The 23,304-nt window shown below is 42.4% G+C and overlaps 1 protein-coding gene and 1 pseudogene across 1 annotated transcript; both read left to right on the forward strand.

Annotated features, from left to right (window-relative positions):
- The first annotated feature begins 11,229 nt into the window (after positions 1–11,229).
- On the forward strand, positions 11,230–12,282 carry APCS (amyloid P component, serum). The gene is made up of 2 exons (XM_010846856.1): positions 11,230–11,403; positions 11,514–12,282. The coding sequence occupies exons 1-2, from the start codon at positions 11,340–11,342 to the stop codon at positions 12,122–12,124; spliced, it is 675 nt and encodes a 224-aa protein (XP_010845158.1). The 5' UTR covers positions 11,230–11,339; the 3' UTR covers positions 12,125–12,282.
- Positions 12,283–16,924: 4,642 nt separating this feature from the next.
- Positions 16,925–21,869, forward strand: LOC104993621 (annotated as a pseudogene).
- The last annotated feature ends 1,435 nt before the right edge of the window (positions 21,870–23,304 follow it).

A 23,304-nucleotide genomic window follows, 5' to 3' on the forward strand; every position in this document is an offset into this window, starting at 1 on the left:
GTGATGATTTGGATCAAGGTGTATTTATAGATGTGTGTGTGTGTGTGTGTGTGTGTGTGTGTGTGGATGCATGCATATAGCATCGCAAAATATACTACTTACTATGGGTCTGAGTAAAAATAACTTTACAAAACCCTAATCTAGAGCAATCGATTTTTATCTTTGGCAGATCAGAGACTTCTTTGAAAACCTGATGAAAAATGCACATGTGCCCAAGCTCACAATACTTTGCACACAATTTCAGAAAGTTCACAAATACCCTTAAACCTATTCAAGAGCCCCTTAAGGATCTGTGGACTTCAGCTTCAGAACTGCCCTTTATGGTACACCAGGTGCTGATCCTAAGACACTGGCATCACCTATTAATCCTCCCAGTCTCCTGTGTGAAACAAAAGAGAAATTCCAGGAGAAGGCAACCACTAATGCCTGAGACTTTTGACCTTAAGCAGTCTGTTGAAGAAAGGAAAATCACACATGGCCAAAATGTACCTCAATCCTAATTTTGAGGTTAAAAATATGACATAAGTTCTCAAAATACAATATGGAAAGATTGACCTTGAAGTTGAAATAGCAATGTGTCATTTATATCCAAAATATAGGAATATGTAAAAATATATGTTCCTATACTAGCTTTTTCCAACAAATTTTCTAGTTCTAACAGTGGAAGTATATAAAAGTTTCTTAATTAAACACATAACCACCCATCTAAGAAAAAAAGTGTAATATATGAATACAGAAGAGCTCTTCAGAGCAAGAACTCTACTGGTAAAAGACATGGGATGGAAATAAACTTATAGCCTGCACTTACCTAGCAGAAGGGAAAATGGGTATTGACATGGGTTTAATTTATTGGAAAATGCTAGCAAAGAGCAATCAAAGTCTCTTGCCCAGAATTAACCACACCTACTCCAAATTCAGAAAACGAAGATCATGGCATCTGGTCCCATCACTTCATGGGAAATAGATGGAAAAACAGTGGAAACAGTGTCAGACTTTATTTTGGGAGGCTTCAAAATCACTGCAGATGGTGACTGCAGTCATGAAATTAAAAGACGCTTACTCCTTGGAAGAAAAGTTATGACCAAACTTGATAGCATATTCAAAAACAGAGACATTACTTTGCCAACAAAGGTCCATCTAGTCAAGTCTATGGTTTTTCCAGTGGTCACGTATGGATATGAGAGTTGGACTGTGAAGAAAGCTGAGTGCCGAAGAATTGATGCTTTTGAACTGGGGTGTTGGAGAAGACTCTTGAGAGTCCCTTGGACTGTAAGGAGATCCAACCAGTCCGTCCTAAAGGAGATCAGCCCTGGGATTTCTTTGGAAGGAATGATGCTAAAGCTGAAACTCCAGTACTTTGGCCACCTCATGCGAAGAGTTGACTCATTGGAAAAGACTCTGATGCTGGGAGGGATTGGGGGCAGGAGGAGAAGGGGACGACAGAGGATGAGATGGCTGGATGGCATCACCTACTCGATGGACGTGAGTTTGAGTGAACTCCGGGAGATGGTGATGGACAGGGAGACCTGACGTACTGCAATTCAAGGAGTCCCAAAGAGTCGGACACGACTGAGCAACTGAACTGAACTGAACTCCAAATAGCTACCACATAGCCACTATGGAATTAACAATTCTCAAAGGCTTTAGAGGAACAAGAAGACAAACTTTTTAAAAAGCGTTCTAAATGAAGACATCATTCCTTGAGAAGAGACACCCCCCGCCCCGTTCTCCCTGTGCCATTTCCAAGGCTATAATAATAATGTCACTTTAAAGGGACTTTTCCTTCTATAAAACTAAAGGATACTCCACCTAAATACACACTTTAAGTTGGGATGAATTCATGGAAAGAAGGATCTCTCTTGTTGCAACTGTTTTTCAATCAGCAAATGGTTAAGGAAGTGAGTGAGTGAGTGAGTGAAAGTCACTCAGTCGTATCCAACTCTTTGTGACCCCATGGACTATAGTCCACCAGGCTCTCCTCTGTCCATGGGATTCTCCAGGCAAGAATAATAGAGTGGGTTGCCATTCCTTTCTCCAGGGGATCTTCCCAAACCAGGGATGGTTAAGGAAAGTCTTTTTGAAATACCTATTAAGGATCATATAACTGAGATCATGGAAGCGGGGTAAGTCTCAGGTGGTCCATGGGGTTCTTTAACTGAAGTCACTGCTGTCACTGTCACGAGGTCTGTGCCATGCATGGACAAAAGCCAAGCAGCAAATGGTCAAGTGAAGTGGAAGCCAGGAGGATTTTCAATTAACATGCTCCTCCATAAAAAGAAGTCATCAAAGTTCTCCTGGAGCATTACGGTCCCTGTAGTCATGTGCACCCTGATCAGAAAGCCTGGCTCCTGCCTTCTTTATAGAGTATAAGTAGAAGAGCAGGCTAAGTCTGTGAACCAGCTCACAACACAGCTTTCTATTTGGTCTACTCGTGAGCTGTGAAATGTCTGTAAGCAGGGAAAAACACTGGCCAGGACTAAAGGTCTCCTGATGAAATGAGTCAATCTGTTGAGAAATGCTTGTGTCCACAACTCTGTACATGGTATCCTTGACCTCCATGTACCCAACACTGTAAACAGCAAGGTCCAACAGCACATGACAATGGTGTAGACCTCTGAGATGGTCTGTTTTCTACTGAATTGACCAGTTCAGGCTCGAGTTAAGTGACAGAGGCACAACCACACCAGACAATGACCCCGGTGAGGTGGGAGGCACAGGAGGCAAAGCCCTGAGCTGAAGCAATCCAAAGCATAGTGGAAGTGATGAGAGCATTGATGCAAGCCCATGAACACCTGAATATAGGTGTGGGAAATAAATGGTTTATGTCATGGATAGGACTGGCAATAAAGGAAAGTTTAATATACTTTAGCATCACAGAAATGTAAATGGAGCACAGATGATATCTAGATAACTACTACACCTGGGCCAATACTAAATAAAACACACACCAACGAGGCACACACCCTCTTGTTCACAGACTCTACATCTCAGGGATTTTCACATGACCACACAACAGCTGGTGGCGCTGACAAAGACAAAAACAGAAGGACATAGCCAATGTGGTTAGAGCCAGGACAGTGCTGTTCCCTGATGAAGTGAAGATACTGCACAACAACACTCACAAAGCTGGAGATGTCCAGCCAGGTGAGCTCTGTCAGCTTCTGTGAGGCTCTTTCTCTGCATTCTGCAGTTTTACAGATGTGAATTAAATGGCTGAACATGGGCAAATTCTCTTGTCCTGACATGGACTCTAGGTCCTAGGCAGAAACATGGCTTAGGGCAGAACAAGATGACAAGAGTAGAACAAGACAGCTCTAGCTAAGACCTCTTTCAGCGCCCACCTGAGACATCTGCCCCTGTTTTCTCAATGTGTGTGTTCTCTGTAAAACTGTAGACTAAGAAATATATTCCTATACAGGTGGCTCAGAGGTTAAAGCGTGCAATGCAGGAGACCTGGGTTTGGTCCCTGGGTTGGGAAGATCCCCTGGAGAAGGCAATGACAACCCACTCCAGTATTCTTGCCTGGAGAATCCTATGGACGGAGGAGCCTGATGGGCTACCATCCACAGGGTTGCAAAGAGTCGGACATGACTGAGCGACTTCACTCACTCACAGAGAGAGTTGTCTCTTCAACAGACTTAAGACTTAGTTACACTGAGTTCCTGCCATTATTTTTTTTCTTCTTTTCATAGCACCTCCCCAAGATGCTATACTCAAAAGGGATGATGAACAAACAGCAAGGAGATGCTTATGGCCAACGGGTTATAAGGAATAGAAATAAAATAATTCTAATGGATCAAAAAATCCACTTCATCAATCAAGGTGTATTTTTATAAATATGAGAATGAAGATGAGTGATTCCAAATAAATGAGTGATAATTCAGGGGTGTAAAGGACAAAGGCCGAGAAATGAATACTGTGACATTCTGGAGGGGCATGACAGTTGAAATCTGAATTCAGACATGAGATTTCCTTGAGGGAGGCTGATCTAGACAGAGGGCTGAACCCAAAAGTAGATAGGAGATGACAAATTTATCAGGCAGCTTATTTTACCAGCAAACCCTGAAACTAGGAACAGAGAACTTAGATCAAGGGAAGACTCCTGTAAATCATCAAGACCTGGAAAGGAAGAGGTGGGTTTGTGAGGCTGCCAGAATTGGGAAGGGGAGGCAGGAGTCAGCCAACAGCTGCCTGGAGCCTGGCATTTAGAGTCTGAAATAGCTTCTTTAGTGGAAAGGTCAGTCATAATCTCAGGTGAACACCAATTTTTCTCTGTCATTGGATGAAATGTTATGGGGTGAGAAGCAGAAACACAATAGCCTCTCTGTCAAAAACAGACACTCTATAATCTGCATGAGAAACACACAATGGATCCCAAGTCCCCTATAGAAATCTTGCTTCTTTCCTTTTGTTCCTTGTCAGAATTACTGCACAGGTTCCTAAGGGAAGGAAGACCTCCCTTCCTCCGTCCATCATCCCCTGCAACCTGGCTTCTGCCACATTCACTTTAAGGAAATTGCTCTTTCAAAGGTCACGGATGATGTTTTTATTGCTAAATCCAGCATCCCTTCTACTTAGATCTGATGCATTTAATACCAGTGGACACTGCCTCCTAGAAACTTGCACTGGCTTGGTTTCCATGACACTATACACACCATCCTTCTCTCTGTCAAACAGTGTTTTTTTGTCTCTCTCCCTGACTCTTCTCTTGCTTCCAACTCCATAAAAGCAAATGCTCCCCCACATCAGTGCTTGGTTCCCTGACCTTTGCTCTCCTCTCCCTTCCACTGAAAGAGATCATCTATTTTCGTTTCATCATCACTTATGTGTTGATTCCTCTGAAGCTTGTATTTCTAATCCCAAGTGGCACTCACATATATCAAATTCTCCACTGGCCTGTTCTATATGTAGATCATACTATCATTTCAAATTTAGCATTTTAGGAACCAAACTTATCATTTACCCTGCACCTCTTCCAAATGAACGTCCTCGCAATTGTTCTATCTGCATTAAAAGGACCCTGTTTTTCCAAATTATGTGCAATCAGAAATTTAGAGTAAAACCTAATTCAGTTCCATATTCTATTTATCTTTTTTTTTTTTAATCTCAGGTTTGCCCTTTTACTTATACCGTAAGACCCTGCCACCAGTCTGAAATTGTTTACCTTTGATTTTATTCAATCACTTCTCAGGATGATAATCAGTTGCTCTTAATGTCTCCACTGCCTGTTTTCATCTACTACAAATGCACGCCCTTAAGTTTCCTTACAGCCAACAGAACACATGCAAATAATTCTTTATTCACACCAAAATCTGTACTCTTCTCCAACCTCGTGTTTTTTCTCCCGTCAGTCTCTTCCTTTCCAGTCTTTCCCAGGGGTTACTGCAACTTTATGTCTTCTATAAATACCCCAGGCCTTAGAAGGTATCTTTCAAGTATTTTTTAATCCCTTGGTAACCCAGAGGAGCCTGGCGGGCTACAGTTCATGGGGTTGCAAAGAATCAAACAAAACTGAGCAATGAACACACAACACATGACCTTCAGTTCCATGCCACATCTCTGCCTTTTTCCAGATCTGAGTTTGTGCCATGCCCTTTCTGTGGCACTGCCAGTGCTCTATTCTCCCATCCTCTCTGAAGACACGTTTTATTGTGTGCCAGCTGAGGGCATCAGGGCAATACTACTTGAGGCACACCAGTGACCTGCCTCTTTCCAGTGCTTTCCATCTTTACTCGCCTATCCTCAGCCTTTCCAGAGCTACCCAGACAGAAACCAGCATCTCTCACATAAACTTTCACTGGCAGAAAGGCACCCAAAAGCCTCTCAGCAACCACAGGGATTGGTTCACCTTGAAAACCCGACCTGGTTCTAAAGACTCAGAATTCATTGTCCTATATTCTGACATCAGGAACTTCCTTTCCTGCAACAGAAAGAATCCAGAGTTTCCACTTTGACTACTACTGAAGCCCAGGCTGTTTTCTTCCAAGGCCTAGGAAACATATTCCAGAGAAGGAAATTAAAGAACAGAATCAGGCCCCACCTCTCCTTCTGTTTTCCCGTTCTACACTGAAACCTACTTTCTAGCCCTGCTGGTCTCTTCACAGGGATTGAACATACTATTTTCACACCCAGCTACAAACTCTGGCACTCGACCCCAGTAGCAATATTCCTAGGCCAGCTTCACACCCACATCTCCCATTAGAGGGGACTCTTCCACATTGACCTCCAAACCATCTTTGGCTGACAGAATGATATTTCATAATTTCTGATGAAAACTAGAAGCAGTTGGTAAATGCTATATTCTCTAAATTTCATGGCATACATTAACTAACATATGGGAAGGGGAAGAGCCTAGTACCTGGATTCCCAGTAAAAGTTGCATCCCATTTCCTATTTCCAGCAGATCTTCTTATGTTACTCAAGTGGATTCGTGGTTTTGGTTGCTACTAAACTGTTTTATGTAAAAATTCCTCTCCCTGCTTGAATCATATGATTCCACAAATATTAATTTATATTGGGTTCCTTCCATGTTCATAAATAATGGTTAAGTAAAACAGGTGAACTAGAAATAAATAAAACGTAATACTCAGCTTCAATTAAGAGAGGATAAGAGATAAATATGGGCTTCCCTGTTGGCTCAGATGGTAAAGAATCCTGCCTGAAATGCGGGGAGACCTGGGTTCAGACCCTGGGTTGGGACGATCCCCTGGAGAAGGGCATGTCCACTCTGTGGACAAAGGAGCCTAATGGGCTACAGTCCTGGTTTTGCTGAGTCAGACATGACTGAGAGACTAAGCACAAGAGATAAATACACCAACATCTATAAATATGGGGAAGACACAGTGACATCCATAAAAGCTTCAAAATTACAATAATCATCCAGACGCCATTCCATGAACTTTATGCATATTATAATATCTCATTTATGCTCACAATTACACTGTGAGGTGGAAAGGTTTATCTTTGTTTTGCAGAAAAGGAAAGGAAGGTTCAGAGAGGTTGAGTAGCTTTCACAATAGTCAACCACTAGCAAATTTTACTCCAAAGTCTTTGGTCCTAACCTCATGGGGAGTTGGAAAGAGGCAAAATAATGTTTAATTGAGACATCAAGGATATCTTCATGAAATGAATCACTTTAGAGGCTGATTTTGAACAGTAGTTAGGATTTTACGAAACAGAGATAGATAAAGAAAATTCAAGACAAAATGAAAGCAAAAAAGAAAGAAAGAAAGAAATCAGGAAAATCAGGTATGTATAAAAAACAGCAATTAGAGGTATTTGACCAGAAAACAGTGTTTGATTAAGAGATTAAGCCTAGGATGGAGCCAAACTGTGAAAGGCACTGGCTTTCAAGCTGAAGGATCTGCATTTAATTGAGACAATAAGGTATATAATCCAAACTCCAACTAACCGTTACTGTGCCACAAGCCATATAATGTTTTACCACCTGGGATTTAGCTTAGAAAAAAGGAGAGAGTGGAAACTGTCTATAGCTGAGCAGTAGAAGGATAATTTGAACAATGGTAGAGAGCGTTTTTGGTGGCAATTTTTATGTCATTAAAAAGGCTGACCAGAGGTCTGCCATAAGCTGAGAGAAGAGGAAATGAACAAGAGACTGCACAAGAGGATGAACACGAAGATTCCATAGAATTTAGGGACAGGAAAAAAGGAAGATAATGCAGCGAGAAAGGAAAGCTTTAGTTTGATATCTTAGAGGCAGAGCAGGTTTGAGTGGTGGCCAGTAGCAAAAGAGTTTAAGTAACAGCAGAGGGGATGAAGATAGAGGTCACTGGGGTTGTGCCAGGGTAGGTCACCACTCAACCTCCAGGACTAGTGTAGTGCCTGGGCATTAATACTAAATGTAAGTGTAATGTATTATTGGGGTTATCACCAAAGATTAACATAAATGAAACTTCAATGGCCAGGGACCCAAAGAGGAAGAGAGGAAAACCAAATGAGATGCTGACATCTCTGCAAATAGTAAACAGGTTACAAGAAAAATCAGTTACAAAGAGGAATGGAAAACTCTGGCATAAAGAAACACCATGATAAACATGACCACGGCCATGGAAGTTGGGATATGCTAGGAGTATGAAATGCTCACCTGCTGAATTAACTAGCCCTAAAATTGGACAGTACTAGACTTTCAGGTCCATGCCCAGCTGTCACTAAATTTAAAAGCTTTCACACAACAAAGGAAACCATAAACAAAATGAAAAGACATCCCACAAAATGGGAAAAAATATTTGCAAACAAAGCGATCAACGAAGGATTAGTCTCCAAAATATAAAAACAGCTCATGCAGCACAGTGTTGAAACAACACACAACCCAGTCAAAAACTGGTCAGAAGATCTACGTAGACATTTCTCCAAAGAAGATATACTAATGGCCAAGAGGCGCATGGAAAGGTGCTCGACACCACTAACCATTAAAGAAATGCAAATCAAAACCACAAGGAGGCCTCACCTCATACCAGTCAGAATGGCTATCATTAAAAAGTCTATAAACAACAAATGCTGATCAGGGGTGGAGAGAAGGGAACCCTCCTACACAGTAGGCAGGAATGTAAATTGATACAGCCACTAGGAGAAAAGTGTGGAGATTCCTTAAAAAACTAAAAATAGGGTTTCCCTGGTGGTCCAGTGGTGAAGAATCCACCTTGCGATGCAAAGGACACTGGCTCGATCCCTGGTCCAGGAAGATCCCACAGGCCTTAGCTGTGGGCCACAGCTTGTGAGCCTGCACTCTAGAGCCTGCAAGCCACAACTACTGAGCCCACGTACTACAACTACTGAAGGCTGAGCACCAAGAGCCTGTGCTCTGCAACAAGAGAATCTGCCGGGGACCAGCCCCGGCTGATCCAGGGTATTCGAAGCGGGGACGGCGTCGGCGACCTATTTATTTAAATATTTTATCAAAGATATAAAGAGTAATAGGATGAGGATAGCTCAGTAGGAAAATTCAGTGCAGAAAAGAGGCTGAATAATTCAGCCAGAAGGTGAGAGAAAGAGCAACATGGGGAGACCAAGTTTCGGTGAACAAGGCCCGCACTTTATTTTCCAAAGTAGTTTTTATACCTTAAGTTATGCATAGAGGATAATGGGGGAAGGGGTAGAGTCATGCAGTAAGCCAGGCTTTCTTCCTGCAAACTTATCATATGCAAAAGCTTAGGTGATTTGCATCATCTTCTGGCCCGGAGGCCTGTTAACATTTTAAGACCCTTTCTTCAGAAAACTTATTTTTCTCTAAAGGTGATAAGTCAAGCGCCACCCTCCAAAAGCATTAGATAAAGTTGCATTCCTACAGAGCAAAGGTGTGGTGGGCTATAACAAGAAAAAGAATTAACTCAAGGGTCCCAGGTTATAAACATTAAAGCTACTATTTACACCAATTATATTAATCAATACACTGCCAGGGACACAGCAGGTAAGGGATATGGAGACTTAGCAGCAAACATTGGCCCAACAAGTGAAAAACCCTTCACCAATACAATTTCTAATCAATCTTTTAACTGCTCAAAGGAATCTGTATTTAGACAGTTTAGAACATCTCATGCCTCTCATAGTTGGGAGGCTCTGAGCAATCACATGTGGCCGGAAAAACCTATTCAGGCAGGCTAGAGGATTTCCAATGGACTTTGTGGGTTAAACACTGTCACACCCAGGAATTATTAACTGGAGCTGTAAGCTAACTCTTGTTTCAGAGAGAGGTAGTGGGGGACAGCCCCCCGTAAAGTCTGAGGTGTAGGTGAAAGCACAAAGCAGAAAGTAGGCAGACTCTGGTTTTGGGGGTAGATGCTCGAGAATTTCCAGGGGGACTCCTGAGGCTTGATCCCGCCTTTGCGTATGCCAAGCCTCCTTCCTCATGACCTTTGCCACGGGCGGAGCTCGCTCGCCGCAAGAATCCACAGCAGTGAGAGACCCGCACACTGAAACAGAGTAGCTGCAACTAGCTGCAACTAGAGAAAGCCGTGGGCAGCAACAAAGACCTACCACAGTCCAAAAAATCACTTAATAAGTAAATACATTTTTTGAAACTAAAAGTAGGACTGCCATATGATCCAACAATCCCACTTCTGGGCAAATATCTGGAGACAACCACAATTTGAAAAGACACGTGCACCCCAGTGTTCACTGCAGCATTACACACAATAGCCAGGACACAGAAGCAACCTGAGTGTCCACTGATAGAGGGACGGGTAAAGAAGACACAGTACACACACACAGTGGAATATTGGTCAGCCATCAAAAATAAGGAAATAATACCATTTACAGTGACACGGATGGACCTAGAGACGATCGTACTGAGTGAAGCAAGTCAGAGAAAAACAAATATCATGTAAGTGGAATCAATATCACTCCACTTATATGTGGAATCTAAAACAATGGTACAGATGAACTTATTTGCAGAACAGATATAAGTCACAGTTGTGGAAAACAGACTTATAGTTTCCAAGAGGGAAGGAGTTGGGGAGATAAACTGGGGGATTGGGATTGAAGTATACATACTACTATATATAAAACAGATAACTAATAAGAACCTACCATATAGCACAGGGAACTCTACTCAATACATTGTAATAACCTATATGGGAATAAAATCTAAAAAAGAGTGAATATACGTATATCTATAACTGACTCACTTGGCTGTACAGCAGAAATTAACACAACATTGTGAATCAAATATACTCCAATAAAACTTAATTTAAAAAAAAGAAAGAAACACCATGATAATCAAAAAAAGAAACAGAGCTGAGTGACAGAGACTAAAAGGACTAATCTTCAGGGAGACAGAAAATACAGATACTCTAATGCTCTCACTCCCCTTAGCAGTAAATATGGAATTAACCAAAGATGAAGAGATTCCAAGATCTTCAGTAGAAATCAGAACCCCAGAATATCCACAAACAGAAGACACAGGGCCATCAGACTGAGGGACACCTGAAGAGTGAAGTCAGGCCCTCCTGACATGCCTAGCATGGCCTCTCATCTCTTCCATAACACTACTCTCCATCCCACTCTCTCCCAGCACCAGAATCTGGGTCACAGTGGGGTGGAACTCTGGCCATCCCCCATATCTAATAAGTAACTCCCAATTGATTTTCCAGCTCTTCCTTCCCCACCAATAGGTCTGACTGTTGGCATCACAGGGCAGGCCTGGAAAATCACTCACACATTATTGGTGCTCTCCACCCCCATCCTTACCTGGAGGTGCATATAAACCCTGACATGCCTGAGATCTAATAATGTGAAGCTCAGAAACTGGGTGAACAACCACCGTGCTCTCTGTACCCTCATCCTGGTCATTGCTGCTGCTGTACCAGCCCCAGGCCAAGAACATGAACAAGCTGATGTCTTGGGTCTCTGTCCTCATCATCCTCCCAGAAGCCTTTGCTCAGACAGGTAGGGTGGTCAGGGTATGATTCAGGAACATGAGATGAGAAAAGATTGAATGTTCTTTTTCTCCTGCATTTATAGTAAAGGTCACTCTGTTTCTCCCTGTCTGTCCACAGACCTCAGAGGGAAGGTATTTGTGTTTCCTAGAGAATCTTCCACTGACCATGTGACCCTGATCACAAAGCTGGAGAAACCTCTGAAGAACTTGACCTTGTGTCTCCGAGCCTATAGTGATCTCTCCCGGGGCTACAGCCTCTTCTCCTACAACATCCACAGCAAGGATAACGAGCTACTGGTTTTTAAAAATGGAATTGGAGAGTACAGTCTATACATTGGTAAAACCAAAGTTACTGTTAGAGCTACCGAGAAGTTCCCCAGCCCAGTGCACATCTGTACCAGCTGGGAGTCTTCCACAGGCATTGCTGAATTCTGGATCAACGGGAGGCCACTGGTGAAAAGGGGCCTGAAACAGGGTTATGCTGTGGGAGCTCACCCCAAGATTGTCTTGGGACAAGAGCAGGATTCCTATGGAGGAGGGTTTGATAAGAACCAGTCCTTTATGGGAGAGATTGGGGATTTATACATGTGGGACTCTGTCCTGTCGCCGGAAGAAATCTTACTTGCGTACCAGGGTTCCTCGTCCATCAGTCCCACCATCCTGGACTGGCAGGCTTTGAAATATGAAATCAAAGGCTATGTTATTGTCAAGCCCATGGTGTGGGGCTGAGGTCTGGAATCAATGAAAGCACTTGAAAATGAAACAACCAATACCCAAGAGTTCTGCTTAAAGCAACTGGACGCTAAATTGTAGATCTGTAGCTCTTTCTTCTTTGAATTTCCCATCTACAAGTATGCCTAATTAAAAAATGTATTATGCCACCTGCATTTGTTTAGTGCTTGTCATAGTCCCAAACATTTTCTCTTATATCTACTTATTTGAAAATTGTTTAATTAACCAGAAAAATCAGCCTGCAAGTTATGAGGAGGGAAATCTTTAAGTAACTAAAAAGATATGTCAGAGCACTCAATGAGTATGGTCAGTAGCAACATTTACATGCTACTAATAATCATTGCATTAACAATTCAAAATTCATGTGGAGTTGCAACAGAAATCTTTCTATTTGGTTTTCCAGCTACAAAATCAAAAAGAGGTCTGAGCTTCTGCCAAGAAGACAACTATAATGAGATAAGCAAGCAAGCAACAGTTGAGAACTTGATAGCAAGTAATGAGATGGGGGAAAAAAATTAGAACCAGCAGAAATGAAAACTAAAAATGTTTAAGAGTCTGGATCATTTTGGGTAAAGGCAAGCCTGCCTTTTTTTTTCCCCCTCAAAAATTCCAATGGTACCATACAATGACTGATTTCCATAAAACTGTCCTGAAGTCATCAAGAATCTTGCTCACATGAATTCCCAGTTGAAAATCCTTCCATGGATCCCCACTTCACGCAGGATGTAACTTAAACCCTTTGACATACCCCCCATTAACTGGTCTCAGCTTATCTCTTTAAGATACAACTCTTAGCACAGCAACAGGCATCCCAATTACAACACTACAAAATAATTATCAGATGCTATTATTAGTAGTTATCTTCATTATTATTAAAACTATGGAGCAGAGTGTTTGGCATATCCTCAACAGATATGAATTCCCTTCTCAGAGAAGAAAGGACTCCAAAGAAAGTTTGGCTGCATATGAGAAATAAGGCAGGCTTTGCCCACAGATAACAGAGCATGAAGCAAAGGGAAGTCAGAAAGACAGCATCCAGTAGAGCTTCAGAATAACCAAGTGATTGCTTCTTTTTTTCACTTTTCTTTTTTCCCAAGTGATTACTTCTAACTGGTGTCCATTCACCCAGGATGGACAAAGAGGCAGGCACAGACACAATAAAGTAGGCTGGAGCTTTCAACAACACGGCCCCAGGGCTGGTCATAACCGGAAGACTCTATAAATGAGTTTTCCTTAATGAGAGTGTTTGCAACTTTCTCTATGTTTTATATGGGAAACTTCATGGAGAGCTCTAAGGTTAAAGCAATGAGGTCTGCTTGGGCTTGGGATATGCCTTAGCTCAGAGTGAGGATTTTAAGAAAAGATTTTCTCTTTTCTTCGCTAGAAAGCATCAGTATGTAGTCACCTTAGAAAAGCAACATGGAGACTTTCTAGGCATTCATGGTACTTCTTCTTATTTAGAAAGAACAGGTGTCCAAGAACACTCAAAGAAGAGAAGGAAAGCTGAAACATGATCTCAGTCACCTTTAATTCTTACCATGTTGTCATGCTAAGTCGATTCAGTCTTGTCCGACTTTGCAGCCCTATGGACCGTCATTCACCAGGCTCCTCTGTCTATGGGATTCTTCTGGCAAAAATACTAGAGTGGGTTCCCATGCCTTCCTCCAGGGGATCTTCCCAACCCAGGGATCTAGCCCTTGCTCGTAACATCTCCTGCATTTGCATATGAGTTCTTTACCACTAGTACCACCTGGGAATATGACTAAATAGCTGATTAACTTATAAACTAGACTGCATTTGTGTTCCAGAATTTTCCATCTAGGTTTTTTCTCGCTGTAACCATTCTTCTGTGAGTTCAATATGGGAGATGCTCAGGGATTCCATCATACACTGGGACAGTAGTCAAGCACACACATCATGTCACATCCAACCACAGGATCCAAAGCAAAACTCATCTAATGTTACTGGTAAGTTACACTAAGGTCCATAGTCTACAAGGGGCTGATCCAACTGTGTCTGGAGCAAGGAGGCAAAGGCAAATATTTCATCCAGAGCTCTAGCTGCTACACCAACTTCTCATGGTAACCTCATGGTGTTCTTGTGAGGATCAGAATTGATAACACAACACCTACTCAGTACATGTTCCAGCACCATGTAAGTGCAGAAAGCTATGACAAACCTAGACTGTATTAAAAGGCAAAGACATCACTTTGCCAACAGAAGTCCCTCTAGTCAAAGCTATGGTTTTTTCCAGCAGTCATGTATGGACGTGAGAGGTGGACCATAAAGAAGGGTAAGTGCTAAAGAATTGATGCTTTCAAATTGTGGTGCTTGGAGAAGACTCTTGAGAGAGTCCTTTGGACAGCAGGGAGATCAAACCAGTCGGTCTTAAAGATTTCCTGAATATACATTGTAAAGACTGATGGTGATACTCCAATCCTTTGGCCACCTGATGCAAAGAGCTGACTCATTGGAAAAGACCCTGATGCTGGGAAAGATTGAAGGCAAAAGAAGAGGGCAACAGAGGATGAGATTGGTTACATAGCATCACCAACTCAATGGACATGAATGTGAGCAAACTCCAGGAGATAGTGAAAGACAAGGAAGCCTGGCACACTGCAGTTCATGGGGTCACAAAGAGTCGGACACAATATAGCAGTGAACAAGTGCTAAGTGTCACCTGTGATGTAAAAGAAACTGAGACTTACTACCTAAATCTTTAAATCATCTGCCTTAACTTCTTGGTATATTCCTACAAACAGAAAAATTCATTCTCTGTTTTCAGCCTCTGCTCCCAAACCTACCCCTTACCTAACCAAACCCATGTACGTCCCCTGTTAGTAGCAGAAATAGGGTAAAGCTCTTCACATAGACATTGAGGGTCATCACATCTGACTTTTATACAAGTACATTTTCATTGAGAGTAACTAAGCAGGAGCAACACACTAACGTAGATTCAAAAGAACAGAAGATAGTGCCATGTGACATTCAACACATCTTTGTCTGAGGTGAGCAATTTTTCTCCAGGAGAAAAAGAAAAAGTCAGGCCATGTGAGACCAGAGCCTGCCCAGTGTTCCCGGCATGATCCAATTGTATGAGATATCTGGACTTATTTCAGGATTCTGACTCCATTCAGACCCATGGGATGCACAGTAAGTCTCTTGGCAAATAAACCCAGGAGACAAGAGCTAGACAACAGGAATCCTCCTGAGAGTCCCCGTCAAATCAGACTTTAAAGGGACTGCTCCTTGAAGGTCAGATTTGCTCAGTGCAAATGTGTCACCTTATGCTTCATCCAAAGTGCAATTTACTGTGAGTGATCTAATAATGTAGTAAGGCTGACCTAGACCCTAATAAGGCTGAGTTTTGTATGACATTAAGATTCTACTAGGGCTTCCTTGGTAGCTCAGGTGGTAAAGAATCTGCCAGAAATGCAGGAGACCCTGGTTCTATTATTTATTCTAGCAAAAAATGACAGTCAGTTTTCTTGACATTGCAGTGACTTCTTGTAAATAAGTCATAATTGCCTGCTATGTCCTATAACCAGAAAAGAGCACAGGCAGATTCTACAGACTCAAGAAGGCAAGGGGGTGGATTCTTCTGGGTATGGGAAGGCTTCTGTCCCAAAGAAAAGTCATCACTCTCTTGTTTATTCAAATAGTTCACATAATCATCAGTTTCTTAAGAAGTCAGCTCCTCCATTCCTGGCACCTTACATCTATTTTCTTTAATGAAAGGAAAAGAAAGGACAGGACAAGATGGAAAGCCTGGCAAAAGACAACATCATTTTTTTTTTTTTTTTTTTAGCAGCACGACTCCTTTTAACTCAAAATACAATTATAGAGACTTAGCCTACCTTGCATAGTTTATTTTTTTAAACACAGATTCGGTTTCTAGGCACAGATTTTGCTTATAAAGATCTAGATATTTTTAAGAATCCATGGGTTTTGTCATAATTTCTTCCCTTTGCAAATGGTATTTCCTTTACACCCTCAAATTGTGCTTTTCCCCTCTATCTTATTTTTCTTTTTCCTCTAGTCAGAATTTCGGCTTCATGACTAAAATTTTGATGCATGAGCACATTTCAGTATCCTTACTCCCCCACAGGGTTTTTGTCCTTCTGGAGTGTTTAAATCATTTTGAAAGCTTCTTTCTGTTCTATACTGTGCTTTTGAGATTGTCTGCTAGCATGTCACTTACACAGAAATGCCCCTAGGGTTCAGGCGCAGAGAGGACCCAGATTTGGATGGTAGAAGGGCTGCTGCTCCAGTGCCCAGCTGCAGTCACTCTGGCTGGGCTGGCTCACAAGAGTAACTAGGACGAAGAAAGGGGATGATCATCTGGTGCTAAAAGTATCCTTAAGTTCACTGACACCTGTTCCAACTGCTGAGAACGCAACCCAGCCATTCTCCACTGGTATAATCAACGCCCCCATTCCACACACCACTTCAGCATCATGGTGCCCTCTGCAACTTCTCCCCTCCCAAGGCAAACACTGGGGATTGTTCACTGAATTGACTCCAGGTAAGAATGCAATGTGATTTACTCCTACGTCCCATACTTCCCCATCTCCTTCACTGGGGCCTCCCTCACCTCCAGAGGCAGTTATCAGCCCTCTGCTGGTTATTTCAACAACACCTATCTTTACAGTAACAATTTTGGATTGTGCTTTTTAAAAAGACAGGTTAAAAATGAGATAGGAAGCAACTGCCCTTCATCTTCCATTTCATTCCCTCATGCTACAACACCCCTGAAGATGTGACAAGATGGAGTGACCACACCCTAGAACTCCTGAAATGGAGAACAATCATTGGGAAGAACGCTTGGAAAAACATTCCAAGTGTGATGAGCATATGACACCCAGCCTAGGAAGCACAGCCAGTCACCAAAGTACACTGTGCTCAGTCGCTCAGTCATGTCTGACTCTTTGCGATCCCGTGGACTGTAGCCTCTGTCCATGGAATTCCCCAGGCAAGAATACTGGAGTAGGTTGCCATTTCCTTCTCTATGGGATCTTTCCAACCCAGGGATTGAACCCAGGTCTCCTACATTGCAGGCAGATTCTTTACTGTCTGAGCCAACAGGGAAGCCACTGCTGTGCTCAGACAGGCTCAGTTGTGTCCAACTCTTTGTGACCCCATGGACTGCAGCCCACCAGGCTCCTCTGTCCAAGGGGATTCTCCAGGCAAGAATACTGAAGTTGGGTTGCCATGCCCTCCTACAGGAGATCTTCCCAACCCAGAGACTGAACCCGGGTCTCCCTCACTGCAGCCACATTCTTTACTGTTTGAGTCACAGAGAAGCCTGCACTTTATGGAGGGTGAATCCCAGTTACTGCAGCACTATTTGTTCGTCTTGTCTGAAGGGAATGTTGAGGCTTGGGCTGTACTTGAGTTACTAGGCAGCAGAAGTGACAGCTCCCTCTAGGGACAGGGCTTCACTCTTCCCTGCCTACTGTGCACCTTGCCTCTAAATAAATGCAACATGGAAAGAACACTGCTTTGAACATTTGCATTGAACATTTGCATTATATACTCCCACACGTCTTGATCTGGCCTTCTTTTTGCATTTTTTTGCCACATTCTAAGAATATCCTGCCTTAAGATAGTCTTTCATTGTCTGTGCAATCCAATTCAAATGTGCACCAAAGGCAATAAACTTATTTCTCCCCTCTCTTTTTTCTCCTGGGCTTATATACCTGGGCCACATTCCCTGGTCATCAGCCATCCTCTTTATAACTTTATAACTTCTTTGAAGAAGGTAACTTTATAATTACCTGAGGCATGCTTAACAACAAATCTGGCTGATTTGGGGTGAAAGCAGTACTTTTCAGGCCCTAAAGAGTCCTGGGATTTTTTTTTTCTTTTCTCTTCTCTTTCTCTTTCAACTCAATTCAGCTTACTATTGTCGTTTTCTTCTCTGGCTCCAAATATGCCTGCAGCTTTGCCGGCTCAATACCTCCTTAGCTATTTTTTGTAACTCATTGCAATAGGTTCATCAGGAAAGGGGGAAAGCACGTAAGATCTGATGTTGTTATCTATGACATGTTAAAAGTTCTGTTACCTCCCTGTAACCTGGCTTTCCAATCCAAGACTCTACTGAAATTGGCCAGTACATCACCAGTGACCTCTTTCTTACTCGATTTAATATCTGTTTTCAGCTGTTATCCTCCTTTACCTTCTCCATACTATGAGCTATAGTTTTATACTCAGAGTTAAAATAATTTAAAATAAGGCCCATAATCTTCATTGTCAATACAGCCATTAAAAAAGTTTCATATAATCTCATCCCTACTCGAACATAATGGTTAACCCATAACATCAGCTATATATTCTTTCAGACATCTTGCATATATAAAAATATGCATTCACACACACACAGACACACACACACATTTTTAACCATATGGCAGCACACCATGTTATTGTTCTTTAAATAGATTTTTTTTTTTTTTGCTTTTCATGCATTCCACCTGTCTGTCTATGGTAATGCACCAGAGCAGCAGTGTTCATCACAACTTTCACCAAGGAAGGAAATGTTTGATATGCGTGCTGCCCAACAGAGTAGCCACTAGTCACATGTTCCTTTTTCGTACTTGAAATGTGGCTACCATGACTGATGAACTGAATTTTTCCTTTAAGGAGCCATAGCTGTATAACTCTTATTCTTCCTGAAAAGCTTAGAGTTGCACTGACACTCTCTTTCATCTCTATCTATCCAATTGGTATCTCAGCAGCCTTTTTAATACAAGTTACTTTATTTAGTGGCACACTCATTTCTACTTTATTTTGTTAATATTTATTTTTGACTGTGTTGGGTCTTAGTTGCAGCACGTGGGATCAGCATTGTGGCATGTGGTATCAGCAAACAGGCTCTTTGTGGCAGCTCACAGACTTAGTTGTTGCACAGCATGTGGGATCTTAAGTTCCCAGATCAGGGAACAAACCCATGTCCTCTGCATTGGATCACCTAAGCATTGGATCACCAAGGAAGTCCCCCTCATTTCTACTCTAAATGTCTGCCTCCTTATTTTCCATGATGGAGTACTTTCCAGAATATCCACATTTTCTGTATTGTGCTCCCTAGATTCCCAGGAAAGATTCACTAAGAATATAGATTCCTAGATTGCTAGTGGAAGTTTTCTAGATTTTCCCAAATCCTCCAGCTTGCTCGTATGACCTTGTTCCTTGTGGAAAGTGGTTCAAACTACCATTTGAAATATGGTGCCAATCCCAGAGTCCCTCACCAAATTTCCAGGAAATACTGTGTGTGCTTGCAAAGTAGAACAGAACAAGAGAGGTCCTTGTGTTCCTTCCAGTCATTACCAGCAAGAAGTTTTTCTTCCTGCCTCTGGATTTCACCTCTTGCACATGGCACCCTTTTTCTGCATGGCCATCACCCACCTGTCTGCACTTTCCAAATACCACTAACTCAAGACTGTACACATGACAACTCTAAACGAAGGTTTGGGGCTCTTGGGAAACTTTACAACACAACATTGTTTAGCAAAAGGAGAGGAGGGTGGCAGAAGATGAGATGATTAGGTAGCATCACCAGTCAATGGATATGAAATTGAGCAAACTCGAGGAGATAGCAGAGGACCAGGAAGCCTGACATGCTGCAGTCCATGGGGTCACAGAGTCAGACAAAACTTAGCAACTGAGCAACAAAAATATAAGTTAGCAAGCAATTTTAAATCAATTATTACAATGTTTTTATTTTTAAGTCCCTCTGCCAAAAAGAAACTGCTATTTCTTTCATTCAAGGTCCAGCATTCTGACATGTTGCTGATCCTCCTCTCTTTTCCAACAATTTCCCCTTTTCTCCTTAGTTTGCTGCTAAGTCACTTCAGTTGTGTCCGACTCTGTGCGACCCCATAGACGGCAGCCCATCAGGCTCCCCCGTCCCTGGGATTCTCCAGGCAAGAACACTGGAGTGGGTTGCCATTTCCTTCTCCAGTGCATGGAAGTGAAAAGTGAAAGTGAAGTCACTCAGTCGTGTCTGATTCTTCGCAACCCCACGGACTGCAGCCTACCAGGCTCCTGCGCCCATGGGATTTTCCAGGCAAGAGTACTGGTGTGGGTTGCCATTGCTTTCTCCTTAGTTTACCCACCCCTAAACCCTCAATTCCCTGTTGTTACTTTCACAACAAAGCAACTTTGCCAATGGTTTGTCTCACCTAGACCGTCTGGGCTGAGCCCCAAATCCTTCATCTTCACTCTTGCTAACGTGTCCCTAAAGACCAGCTCTCCTGAGATTAATTCTGTACACTGTTCTCAGAAATTTCTCCTAAGTGGCACCAGTGATTTTTAATTCAGTAATTCTAACTCTCTCATCTTCATTTTGTTTTCCCAACTTCTCATACTTTCCCTAGAAGAGAAAGGCAAAGCTAGGATGTGTACACTCAAGGGTACTGTGGCTTCAGATCAGATCAGTCGCTCAGTCGTGTCTGACTCTTTGTGACTTACACATCATTAAAACAAAACAGTCTTTCATCCACTCTCTACAAAAACAACATATTCAGGATAAGAACTTGAAAGAATGTGTGCAGTAGTCTCACATATTGGTCATTCCTTAGAGGCTTAACAAAAGGTAAAGGAGATAGCAAAAACTGGGAAAAGGGAGGGGGCTAAAGAAGCCATAATGCTGTGCCAGCACCCTACCTATTGATCATACAGTGAGGAAATCGACTCACGTGTGCATATCTGTCTGTCCTCTACACTCTTCTCTCTATCCCTGTTCTAGAGTCCACACCACAATGGGAATTTCTCGATGTTGACTCCCTGCATTGTTCTCAGACACTGAAACTGAAGAATGCAGAAAAAAAAACCTCACAGAAGTGACAGAGTTCATTTTCCTAGGATTCTCCACATTCCATGAACAGCAGATTACCCTCTTCATGGTTTTTCTCATCCTGTACATTACCCTTGGCTGGCAATGCCATCATTGTGAGCATCATCCACATTGATCATCACCTCCACACTCTCAGGCACTTCTTCCTAAGAATGCTGGCCAGTTCAAAGGCCATATACACACTGGTCACAATTCCACGCACGCTCTCTGACCTCGTAGCCCAGAACCCACCAATCTCCCTGGCAGGCTGTACCATTCGAATATTCTTCTTTCTTACCTTAACCATCAACAACTGCTTTCTGCTCATGGGGAAGGGGTATGACCACTACGTGGCCATCTGCAACCCTTTGAGATACACACTCATCATGAGCAAGATCAGCTGGATGGTGTGCATCCAACTGATGAGTGGAGACTACAGCATTGGCTTGGCCATGGCAGCTGTCCAATATACATATTTACTTTACCCTTCCATCACAGGGTGGTTGGTCATTTCTTCTGTGACACTCTCCCTGTCATAAAATTCTCCTGTATAGAGAGAATGAGATCATCGATTTTGTTGTCAGTGTGTCTGTGATCCTGGTTATCATGGGCCTGGGCTTCACCTCCTATATTCTCATCATCTCCACCATCCTCTAGATCACCTCAACCAAAGGCCAGAAGTTGGCCTTTGCCACCTGCGCCTCCCACCTCACTGTGGTCATTGTCCACTATGGCTGTGCCTCCATTGCCTACCTCAAGCCCAAGTCAGAGAACAGCAAGGATGAGGATCAGCTGATCTCAGTGACCTACACTGTCATCACCCCCCTACTGAACCTTGTGGTGTACACCCTGAGGAGTAATGAGGCCGAGGATGCCCTGTGCAGAGCTATCTGCAGAAACATTTCTTAATCCATCAACCCCTTTTATAAAGAACAGTATGTGTTCTTGATGCATTCAACCTCAAGTCTGTCCTGTGCAATCTGTCCTGTAATGAGCTGTGCATATCTTGCTTCAACATCTTCACTGCAAAAATTGTCAACTTTGTCTCCATACATTTCAAACTTTGGTCCAAGCATTTTCAATTTTTTGAGTATATAAGAGGTCAGGGAAGATGGGCATGATTTTTTTAAAAACACATCCAAATTTTCAGGGTAGGGCAGCAGACTTCTTTAAAGCATATTAATGTGAGTATTTTATGTTTGAAAAAAATTTAATCTCTATTACTTTCATAATACAACCTACAGAAAATAAAACTTGGACAAAATCTTCCCAGCAAGATAAGAATAGTCGGTGGTAAGGAAGAAAAGTATATCAGAACCTTCGAGAAAGATGAGATGTGTGTTATTTTTTTTTTTGATTAATAAGCCTTGAAATCACCAATTTAGTCCTCAGAATTTCAGTCTTTATTATTCGGTTTATACTAGAGCCTTTGCTTCCATCCAATATCTTCAGAGTGCTGCTGCTAAGTCACTTCAGTCCTGTCCGACTCTGTGCGACCCCATAGATGGCAGCCCACCAGGCTCCCCCATCCCTGGGATTCTCCAGGCAAGAACAACGGAGTAGGTTGCCATTTCCTTCTCCAGTACCTGAAAGTGAAAAGTGAAAGTGAAGTCGCTCAGTCGTGTCCGACTCTTAGTGACCCCATGGACTTCAGCCCAACAGGCTCCTCTGTCCATGGGATTTTCCAGGCAAGAGTATTGGAGTGGGGTGCCATTGCTTTCTCCGTCAGAGTGCTAGCCAGGGCTATAAATTGCGAACAACTCTCACCTCTCTATAATCTGACTGTGCTAGTCCATTCTCTCAGCTGCTGGTTCTCTTTACGGAGTCAGTTTCTCTCTAATCAATATGAAGAATAATAAATTGGTCAAAAAGAGCCATACTTTTTTTGGATTGAGAACCATAAAGATACTCTGCTGGCACACACCATGGCACTTTCTGGATAGTACCATAAAGAAGAATTAGAACAAAACCAACAGCACCAGTAGTCAGAAGTAGTTCAGAGATTTGTTCAGTGATTACTCATTTCACCAAAAAGAAAAAAAGGCTAAGAAAGAAAATAATATCTATATCTACTTCTACTAGGTCTCCTTTAAGGAAACAATCCTTCCCCAGGGCGTTCAGGGAGTTTTTCTGGTTTCATGAAAATTGGGACATACTTGCTATATTGTTGCCTTGGGTGGTGCTAGGGAGAGTTAAAGACTCTGGTCCTGTGCATTTTTCTACTAAAGTATTTTGTATTAAAACAAAAATGCTTCTCTGCTCATCCCTTAATTCTGTCTTCTTACTTAAGGGAGTGATTTCCTTTCCCCCGTACTGAGAAGGGGTAGGTAACTTTCAAGGAACT

This window comes from Bison bison, unplaced genomic scaffold, assembly GCF_000754665.1.
Source record: "Bison bison bison isolate TAMUID 2011002044 unplaced genomic scaffold, Bison_UMD1.0 scf7180017864240, whole genome shotgun sequence".
NCBI lineage: Eukaryota > Metazoa > Chordata > Mammalia > Artiodactyla > Bovidae > Bison > Bison bison.

Coding starts and splice junctions, on each gene's coding strand:
- APCS (XM_010846856.1), top strand. CDS start 11,340: ATGAACAAGCTGATGTCTTGGGTCTCTGTCCTCATCATCCTCCCAGAA. Junction 11,404..11,513: donor AGAAGCCTTTGCTCAGACAG/GTAGGGTGGTCA, acceptor GTCTGTCCACAG/ACCTCAGAGGGAAGGTATTT.